This window comes from Malaya genurostris, chromosome 3 (assembly GCF_030247185.1).
Source record: "Malaya genurostris strain Urasoe2022 chromosome 3, Malgen_1.1, whole genome shotgun sequence".
Lineage (NCBI taxonomy): Eukaryota > Metazoa > Arthropoda > Insecta > Diptera > Culicidae > Malaya > Malaya genurostris.
Genome location: NC_080572.1, coordinates 42,341,745 through 42,352,357, shown reverse-complemented (window position 1 = coordinate 42,352,357; position 10,613 = coordinate 42,341,745). Strand labels below are relative to the sequence as shown.

Sequence of the window (10,613 nt, the reverse complement as noted above, 5' to 3'; positions counted from 1 at the left end):
CTACCCAAGGTTGCTACTCCGTTACTGAACGGGATTGGCTGAAATTGTACAGGGAGTTTCTAGATGATCCGACCTGGGACTGGTAAATCATCCTTCGATGTACATCTTCTGGTAATTCCAGAATTCATTGATCAGTACCGGCGCCGGCCAGGCCCGAGCGTAGATCGTCTAAGGAATGGGAAGGGATGTTAGTCCAACACTTGTTACGTAGGCCGCCGCACTTCACAAGTGTCTCGGGAGAAGGATATTTGTTAGTAAAAATTTCAGTATTGGTATTATTCGCGCGCGACTCAGTATGTTCCGATTTCAAGATGCTCGGATGCACAACTAAACTTGCTAACTTTCCAAGTGAACGTTTGAACAATATCCTATATTGAAGTCCCGGGAAGTCTTGATTCACAGCTCTTATTCGAGGAAACTGAAGAAAAATTTGCAATACTATCGAGTAAAGAATAAAAACTTCCCTAAACTAAATGAAATTACGTGATACAAAATAAACGAGTAAATAGGATTTAGACAAAATAGTTGATTCATTGCATTGACATGTTCTAAACAGTTGTTATAAAATCATTTTCAATCACCAAATAAAGGTCAACAGATTTCACGAACGTCTCGATTCTGTATTATTTCCGTTTTATTATTTCAATTGTTTATTAGAATTATTAATTGGTTCTATTGATTGATCTGGGCAGCCGGCTACAGAGAAAAATATTAATTTATTGTTTGAAATATTAATGTCAAGTGTTTTTTCACTATGTATTCAATATACCGATATATGTTATCTCTGTTATTAACTTTGTAATATCAACAGATTTGCGCAATAGTTGATTTTTATCATTCAATTTATAATCCTGAACGACAATCAATAACATGAAAAAAGAAAACATTCCAAATAACACTTTTCTCCGAAGCTAGATGGAAATTAATAGGTTGAATGAAGATAATTTGGTAAAATAGAGTAATCAGAAGCGAAACATTGAAAATATCTGATAACTGAAAGGAAAAATAAAGCAGGAACCCAGTGGATCTATTCTTGGTTCATTTTTTCCGCCGGATTCCACACGGCATCTAGGCTGGTACTGTCCGGAGAGAGCTAATAGGTACTATCAATCTCCTAGTGGACTCCAGCCCCTTATCGATTTGTCAGCGATGTTTGAATCGATTTTCACAAATCTTGATTTAAATAAAAGCTCTCATTGTCTCCAACGCTACTGCATAATCTCATCCTGATACGACTTTCGGTTCTGCAATTGCAGGGTGTGTCAAAACTTCCAAACCATCATCTAAAATGACTATACAAAACTGGTACATGTTAGTACGGAAAAAGAAAACACAACTTAACAATCAAGGCACACAGCGTGCTTTGTTCAATTTCATACACGCTATAAAAAAAACGATAACCAACACCGATGTTTGGTTTTGAAAACACAACCGAGTCCATCAGTATCGTAAACACCAGGAATTTTCAATCGCGTTGAGTAAACCACAATCACGGTGCGGCTATGAATGTATGTTACTGGTCTGAGATTTTGATAAAACACGGTACTGCTGTTGAGAAAAATCTCAGCTATTTTACGATAAGTGCGACCGAAAGCATAGAAGATTGTCAATGAATTGATCTTTGTTCCGAAGCCCGGAGAGCCGATTGCCTTATACCATTCGAATCAGTTCGTGAGGTCTCTAGGTTCCATGCGAAACTTTAGATTTCATTTCGGGTACGACTTATGGTACCGAAATTACAGGGTGAAGAGTGTAGTGTTCAAATTCCCCAAAATAGAACTAAATATTTTTCTCATAGATGGTTCCGATTATCACGAACCTAGGTTTAAGTAGGTCACGAACTTAGGTTTAAGAAAGTCTTATGGTCCCATATAAAATTCCTGAATTTTATCTGGATCCGACATCCGGTTTTGGAATTACTGGGCCAAGCGTTTCATACAGCCACCTGAAGCGTCGAAGTAAAAGTGGGAAAAAACTTTATTTGGGTTCAGAACTGTTCCAATTTGTAAGACATATTTGTTGCTTTTCATACGAACCAACTTATGATGATATGAGTAATATGAGAAGGGTATCATTACACCACTAGATGGATTAAAACATTTTTTTTCTGATTGTATTATTTGCCTTGAAGTGATGCGTGAATATAATTGATCGGATACAAATCGACAGAGAATGAATTTCGTTAATGTTTTCATTATTCAAAAATTAGTATTTTGTCTTTTATTGAAATCATGACTTTAAGGGGCGGGTAGGGTCTAACACTTTTGAAAAATCATTTATTATTTTCTTTGTATTTTCTCCTATTAAAACATTTAAAGAATATTCTGTGAAATTTTCACGCCTATCGCAACAAAACTCAACAGCAGGTTATGGGCCTTTATCTTTACTTATCTAATATTTATGTTTCGATCGATTTACAAACTTGACAAAACATTCTTGAAAAGTTTCGTTATAACAAATTATAAAAGAAAAAATATGATTTTTTTTAAATGTTAGACCCTACGGGCTCCCTTAAGTAATAAGTTGTTTCCATTGATTTTATAGACAAAAAACTTTAAACGCGTTTTTATCGAAAGCAGGTTTTGAAAGTCCGTGTCCATCGTCATTCAAAAACTACTGAACTATTTAAACTTTTGCCTTGCTCATATAGAAAGGCTATGCAATCACTGTGAAAATCGACTTTTTAACCGAGGCCGAATGTGTGTGTGTGTGTCTGTGTGTGTATGTGTGTGTAAGTGTGTGTATGTAACAAAAATATGCACTCACTTTTCTCTGAAAAGGCTGAACCGATTTTCACAAACAAAGATTCAAATGAAAGGTCTCATAGTCCCATAGCCTGCTATTGAATTTCATTCCGATCCGACTTCCAGTTCCGGAGATATAGGATGATATGTACCAAAAAAATATGCACTCACTTTTTTCAGAGATGGCTGAACCGGTTTTCACTAGGGTTCAAATAAAAGGTATTATGGTCCCATAGCTTGAAATTGAATTTCATTTGAATGTGACTTCCGGTTCCGGAGTTATATGGTAATATGTGAAAATTTGAGAAAAAGTTTACACTCAATTATCTCTGGAACAACTAAACCGATTTTTGCAATGATTCAAATGAAAGGTCTTATAATATCCTGAAAATTTGTAAAACATTTTATCTAGATCTGACTTCCGGTTCCGGAACTAAAGCGTGATAAGTAGAAAATTACCAATTTTATTAGTTTTTTTTTCCACGAACGATGGTTAAAAACAGGTACAAATCCCATAAAACTGTCTGATAATTTCTTCTAGTTTGCAGAGCTTGTTAGTTTGTGGGCATTAAAAGCAGAAACATCAAGTTATCGACCAATTAGCTTACTTTCTTCTATCAGTAAACTTTTTGAAAAAATTATCTTGTTGAGAATGATGTCTCATATAAATGAGAATTCAATTTTTTTACCAGAGCAGTTTGGATTTCGTCATGAACATTCAACTACTCATCAACTTGTAAGAGTAACGAACATGATAAAAGCAAATAAATCTTCTGGGTTATCCACTGGAGTTGCTCTTCTAGACATAGGAAAAGCATTCGACAGTGTTTGGTACAAAGGTTTAATAGCAAAAATGTCTGATTTCCAGTTTCCTATTTATTTGATCAAAATGATTCAAAATTATTTAACTGATCGTACTCTTCAGGTTAGCTATCAGAATTGTAAATCTGAATTGCTACCCGTGCGAGCCGGTGTTCCGCAAGGTTCGAGCGTAGCTCCAATCTTGTATAATATTTTCACTTCTGATCTTCCAAATCTACCCGTTGGTTGTCAGAAATCGCTATTCTGTGACGACACAAGTCTGTTAGCCACAGGTAGAAATCTAAGAGTGATCTGCAGTCGCCTACAAAGAAGTTTAAATATTTTCAGTGATTATCTGTCAAAATGGAAAATTAAACCAAATGCAGCAAAAACGCAATTAATTATCTTTTCTCATAAGCCCAGAGCTTCTCTTCTTAAACCAAACAATAATCACATTCTCAAACTGAATGGATTGGAATTGACATGGTCTGATCAAGCTAAATACTATTATAAGCAAATTCCGACAAAAATCGATGCAATCTTCAATTGAATCGATTCGCTCTCTGTATTAGTTAGTAAGTTAGTATATAAGTTCCTTTTTCCCACTACACAATACAAGTAGGTTTAGAATTTTCCCTACACAATAATCTCAGAATTGCGGAAGCAAATGATGTTCTCATGGTAACAACCAAATAATATATAATAGGGCTGAAAAGTCACCACTTGTGGCTGAACACCCAATTTAAATCTTAATAATTTAATTTTAACTCATATTCCAATAAAAAGTTATTAAAAAAAGAAGATCTAACAATTCGTGTTATTTCAAAGCTAGCAAATTTATCCCAAAGAACTGACTGTGACATTGATTTCCATTGAAAAATAAAAATCGGCACTAAATTATACCAACAAGTGAATTTTTTATTTGTTTGTGCGCAGTTTGCCATACTCGCGAGGCAGTTTTTTCCATACAAACCGTCATTGATAAACATGACTCGAATAAAGGAAAAGGATTGAACGCTATAGGAATAAAAATTCAGATTTTAAAATATTATATGGGTATACGCCACTTTCATATGTTACTCTTCCTAATATCAACGGTATACGCCACATTCATATTTTACTCTTGAAAAATTGACGTTTCTTGACAGATGATAAATGGAATGAAGTTGGCTCAATCACCGGTGATGGTGTAGTGATAGTAAAAGTGGTCACCTTTGGTGATTCCAATTATTCTGGTGATCACCTCTTCATCATCAGGAGGTGATAGTCACTTATCACCTTACATGATTCCACCCCAGGTAACATATAAAAAGAAACAGGTAAACACTTTGCGATCGCAGACACGGATAATGAGTTCGCTACCGTCAGCTTAAATGCATTATGTTGGATTTGTTTACCTATTGAAGAACGCCTGAACTAAATCGGTTTCAATAGGTAAACAAACCTAACATATATTTATTCTGAGGCACGTACTTTAAAATTCATTCTCCATCGTAGAAAGGCTGAAGTTAGAAGTTACAAACAGTCACCACAAAGAATTAAAGTAAACTAAAAACATCGATTAAGTGCATCTCGGTTTGGCGGGTGTCAGAACCCATTGCTAAAAGGACTTTTTTTAGAAGTAAGTATCATTCAAACCCTAGTTAGTGGCTAAGCTGATTTACTTAGTACCACCTCCAATAGCCAATCGTTTATAATCCAAATTTTGAAATGATTTTCAGTCGAAATCTTCCTGTCATGGGACCGGTAAGGAATAATGAAGAGGAAAAGAATTATGCGGTTGCCGCTTCCGCTTTGAACGAAACCCAAACGATGACGGAACCGAACAGATCGAGCGGAGGAAATTTGGAAGAGAACCGCCATTCAGTTGGGTTCACAACGATGTCGCAGGATCTTCGTAGTCGTCTTTTGTCCACTGATTCCAATGAATGTGAAACCAGCACTCAGCGGTGTTCCGAGTTTACTCTGAGCCAAGCGCGAAAATTTCGATCCTCGGTTGGCAACGAATTTATCAAGAAGAAAACGTCAACCTGTAAGAAAATCAGCCAACTCAACTTTTCAGCCCGTTTTACACTGGAAACGTTGGAAATAAAACTCCATACCGAAGGGCGGCTGATGTTGGTGGACGATGATCTACGATCTGACGATCGAGAGGCCGGAACTGTTGGATGAAACACGTGATTTTCAACAGGCGAAACAAGTTCTACTGGAGCAGATTCGGATTGAGGAGGTTTATTTCGATGGTCTTCTTTTGGAACGAAACCAGCTACGAACGGATTTCGTGAATATTCTCAAAGATGTGGGATCGAAAACGGCAATTGATCGTCGCTTCGCAATGGACTGCATTTCATTGAAGACCATTTTTGATGATGACAGTTGCGAACTGTCAGATTATCAGTGTGTGTGTGAGAAAATTATGAAAAGTCGATCTTTTTCAGTGCAGCTCACCAACACAGTAACAAAGTTGTATGACGTCGAATCTTCTCTGAAAAGAAGGAGTGAGCTTCTTCCGTGCATTGAGAGTCCGTTGGAAGAGAATTTTTCGATATTTCTTGAAACTCTGAAACAGATTCAGTCAACGGCAAGTGATGTTCATAGAAAGTGTTTATTGGAACAAGTTCCAGGATACTTATCGAGTGATTTGGAAAATATTTCGCCCGGAAGAATCATGTTAATCAGCAGCAGAGATGTTGGGATTCTTGCCGATGTAGAAAACATTTTGGATGGAGTTGATTTCCAGAAACCTTTGAAAAACTTGGCAAGTCGCTTCACCGCTAATGTGAATGGTTTTGATATTAGTGAATTTAGTGTAGAGAAATCATTAATCAATCCAACTTTTGTTCTTCTGTGCAAAAGCCTGAAGGACCTCCTGCAAAAAATCGTCAAAAGCTCTGGCATGAAGTATTCAGATTTGATTCAAATTAACACCAACACCTTTTGGAATCCGACACCCGAGATAACCTGGAAAATCAAAGGTAATTCAGGAAAATGCTTGGAACACGAATATTTGTTCATTTTCAAACTTCTGAACCATTATGAGCCTGGTTCAAACGCCGACTGCGAATCATTCGAATACAAATCCAAGCTTTTTGTGGGCTCCGAAAACTGCAATCTAGCGATAGATCCTAGTCAAACCATGCAGGAATCGTTCATTTGGTGCTGTTTGTTGGATGATGCTCTGTCTTCGTTTGCGACAAGAAATCAACTGACAGCTTATGAGAAAATTCTTCAAGAATATGTTTCTTTATTCCGAAACGCAAATCAAGATGAGCTAGAGTTTGTACGAGTTGTGAGTCATGCTTTGGTGGACTTCATAGCTTGTACCGTTGAACTTGTGGAGAATGACGAAGAAGACAATTTGAAGGTCGACAGGAAAATACTGCAAAAACAACTTCATCTACTCATTCCAGAAATGTCGTTTGGCTCTTCAAATACGAATCGATTCCACAAAATGGTCGAAGTTTTTCTTATATTTTGGAATCATAAGAAGGATATAATTGCAAAGTTTTCTTCTAAAATTGATCTTCCAGAGATGAACGAACTTGCGCAAAAATTGTTGGATGTCGTAAAATTGGTTTTGGAGAAAAGTGTTGAAGTTGAACTGGTTTTGGAATTTTTCAATACATTGTGCTTTTGTGCTTCAACTTGATGCTTTGTCATTTGATTGGATCATAAAAACCATTTCCGGGGTTGAGATGCAAAATATGATTCCTTACAAGTTGATCGAACCATTGAACCAAGAACGCTTTCCGGACACATTCCGCGTGTTAAATCCGTTGAAGTTCGTTCAGATGATGAAAATGTTTCATAACGAAGTTGAAATTCCTGAGCCCCAGGTGATTCTCATTATGAAATCGTGTCTTTCCCCTATCATGCAACAGTTAAATCGGAAACAGTCCTCATCAGGACTCAATTTTTCAGCATCAGACCAAATCACGACCACAATAACTTTGATTTCAACGTTCACAAAACGGCTGATGAATTCGAAGGATTTCTGCAATCTGCTGGCACACGATTCTTTCGACCATTTTCAAGCAGCAAATGTGAAACTACTAAACAGTAAGTTCAAAGAAAATAAATCTGCAAATGGTTTTGAGTTGTTTCGAATTGACACTTGGACTAGAACTGAAACAAATTTCAATTCGGTACATGACGAATTCGATAGGTTCAATAGTTTTCACGACAAGCAATCAATTCGAAAAGCATTCCATCAATATTCGGAAGAGTTTCATCAATACGTATCTTTGAAAGAAGAGAGCAGAGTCGTCGAAATAGCAAAGAAATTGAAAGCAACAAACATTCGTCATTTCAGTTCTTGGGATGCTCAATTTAAGCAGGTCGAGCTCCCGAAAATCCTTGCTGGAATCACAGCTTTGTGGTTTACTTCAACACCTAAAACCGTAGAATTCCCAAATATGACAGAAGCTCACGGACTGCACGGTTCCCAGGTTTTGTGCATTTTAAGGATGTTAGGCGTAGACGACCCAAAAGCGGGAGTTTCTAAACATTTTGCGGAGATTCCTCCGGGAGAAGGAAAAACGTTGATTAACAGACTAATCGCCATTTTGTTGGCGTTGACGGGGCACTCAGTGCATGTGGTTTGCTGCAACGAATATCAAAAAGAAAGAAATCGAGCTGACCTGAATCGAGTATTTAATGTTTTGGATGTCGAAAAAAGTATTAGCTATAGTATTGCTGGGTATTTTGATAGACATGGTGCCGTACTATTAAATGGCACACGTGTCCTTTCATCGGGATTCACGAAGAATTCAACTGAGCGACTGATGACAGGATCCTTAGATAATTCCGTGCTCTTAATTGATGATTTAAATGTGTTTTGGAATTGGACTAATGTTTCGACGGTAAATTACTGCCAACACTTGGTTATCATATTACCAGGACTCGATGAAATTCAAGCTAAAATATGGAATTTAACAATCAAATCAACTGAGGGAAACGCCATCAAAAATTGTATATATGAGTATATTGAATCGTCCGAGTTCCCAGAAAAAGATAGATGGAAGACATTTTTATCACTACCAGGTGAATTTAAATGGTTCTCAAAAGACAATCAGGAAATATCTTTCACAAATCGAGAATTGTTCGATACACATTTAGCTGACATGATTCGCGATGCTAATGAAGTTCACGAAAATCGCTTTAGAAGGTGCCAGAATAGTTATTATAAGACATTCCACTATTTGGCTAATGAGAAATCACAAACTTCAACAAAAACCGGAGATAAAATTAATTATGGATTTTTGATTATGGAATTACCTGATTCGCATTTGATCACAGCACTCAGCGACTTCCCTCTCGTATTTGGGGTATTTGGAGGTAAATTTAACAAAGATCAAATTAATTACCTCGAACAGTTTTGTGACATCAGGGAATGGACTAAAATGCCCTCGGTTTTGGGTTGCTCGAAACTTAAATTCGACAAGGAGGCAGATTTTTATTCAACGAAGGACTACGATGATTGGAAGAACAAAATTTTCAATAGCGCTCGCCAGGTTATCGATTCCCATCGTTCGGTTATTATAGTCGGTTGGATAGGTGAAATGATAAGTTTCGAAAACAACTACGGGAAGCATTTCACTCGGATTAACTTTCTGTACGAAAAAACACCCAATGAAAAGAAGCAACGGATTATTGATGAGATTGGTGGTGCAGGAATTGTGACCGTGGTAGAGAAGGAAATGGCTCCAGGACTTGACTACAAATCCAGTGAGATCGTAGAAAGAAACGGAGGAGTGCACGTGATTCAAGCATTTCAAACTCTCGATGCCATTCAGGAGACCCGAATCAAGCAACTGACTGCCAGGCGCGGGAACCAAGAAAGCTACGAAATGATTTCTCATCGTGACAATAATTCGTACGATGGATTGAATAAACAAAGAGACAGTTGCAATCAGCTCGAATTATATTCCTTACTAAGTAATCACTCAAAACTAACTGAACGAAAAGATGTTTTGCGAACATTCGTGAATACATTTAAGTTTTAGACGAACGGATTTTGCTACGTCCAAAAACAGAACAATTATTTATAAAACGAACACGTACCGAGTAAGGAATACCACATTACCTTAGGTTCTATGCATGAAAAACGAACGTCATCCATCTAGTACTGAAATAATATTGAAAATAATATTGAAAATAAAATTGAAAAAGTTCCTGGGATTAAAGCTAATTTGAATCACGAATGCAAAAACGCGTTTTTCTTTGTTAGTGTCCATACGTCCCACTTACGCCCAGTAAACCAATTACTGCAAAAATCAAACAGAGCCGAAACGAAATTCGACTTTCGAACCAAGGCCTGGAAAGACGAGGGTCGAATCAGTTCCTGGAGTACGAAAGATGTCTGTATGTTGCTTCCGGAATTGCAGGGTGATATGCACCAAAGATATGAAAATAATTTACACTCACTTTTCTCGGAGACGGCTTAACCGATTTTCACAAACTTAGATTCAAATGAAAGGCCTTATGGTCTCATACAAAGTTCCTGAATTTCACTATGCCGATATCCAGTTTTCGGTTTCGGAAGTACCGACAGCAATAATGAAATATGATAAAATTGAGCTCACTTCACTTTCACATATATGATTGAATAGATTTTCACTTACTTAAATTCAAATGGAGTGTATCAATGTAGTAGTATGATGCAACAGAAATCTTCAAAACTATTTTCTGAAATTTTTTAAATTGTAGTATTTCGGGGATTTTCTTCTGTTATACAGAAGAAAATGAAAATGAGAAAGGCATCATTACATCTTGGTGGATTAAAACAGGTTTTTTTTTTCAAATTTTACACACATTTTCTACATATAAAAAAACAGTACTCAACGTTCTCCTTTTGTTTATTGTCACTTTAGGGAGGTTTTACAGCTACAAAATGGCGGATTTTTTCGTGAGAAAACGTAGTTTTCACTTTGAACAACTACCAAAAATTAAAAAATTAAAAAAAAAATCAAACAGAAACGTTGGGGTCTAGAAAAACTTCTACTCTAATTATGCTGCGTTCATTTTTTCGCTTCTGATTAGTCTGCGCTGAGATACAGTGTACACCGC

At 36.8% G+C, this 10,613-nt stretch overlaps 1 protein-coding gene across 4 annotated transcripts; it reads left to right on the top strand.

Moving 5' to 3' along the window:
* Positions 1–4,706: 4,706 nt before the first annotated feature.
* On the top strand, positions 4,707–10,292 carry LOC131436397 (uncharacterized). 4 transcript variants are annotated; one of them, XM_058605103.1, is made up of 3 exons: positions 4,707–4,843; positions 5,043–5,166; positions 5,267–10,292. In XM_058605103.1, exon 3 carries the CDS (start codon positions 7,241–7,243, stop codon positions 9,548–9,550), a length of 2,310 nt encoding a protein of 769 aa, XP_058461086.1. In that variant the 5' UTR covers positions 4,707–4,843; positions 5,043–5,166; positions 5,267–7,240; the 3' UTR covers positions 9,551–10,292. The 4 variants fall into 4 exon arrangements, with proteins under 4 accessions (XP_058461086.1, XP_058461083.1, XP_058461085.1 ...); XM_058605100.1 differs by having other exon boundaries at positions 4,707–4,864; XM_058605102.1 differs by having other exon boundaries at positions 4,707–4,979.
* Positions 10,293–10,613: the final 321 nt, after the last annotated feature.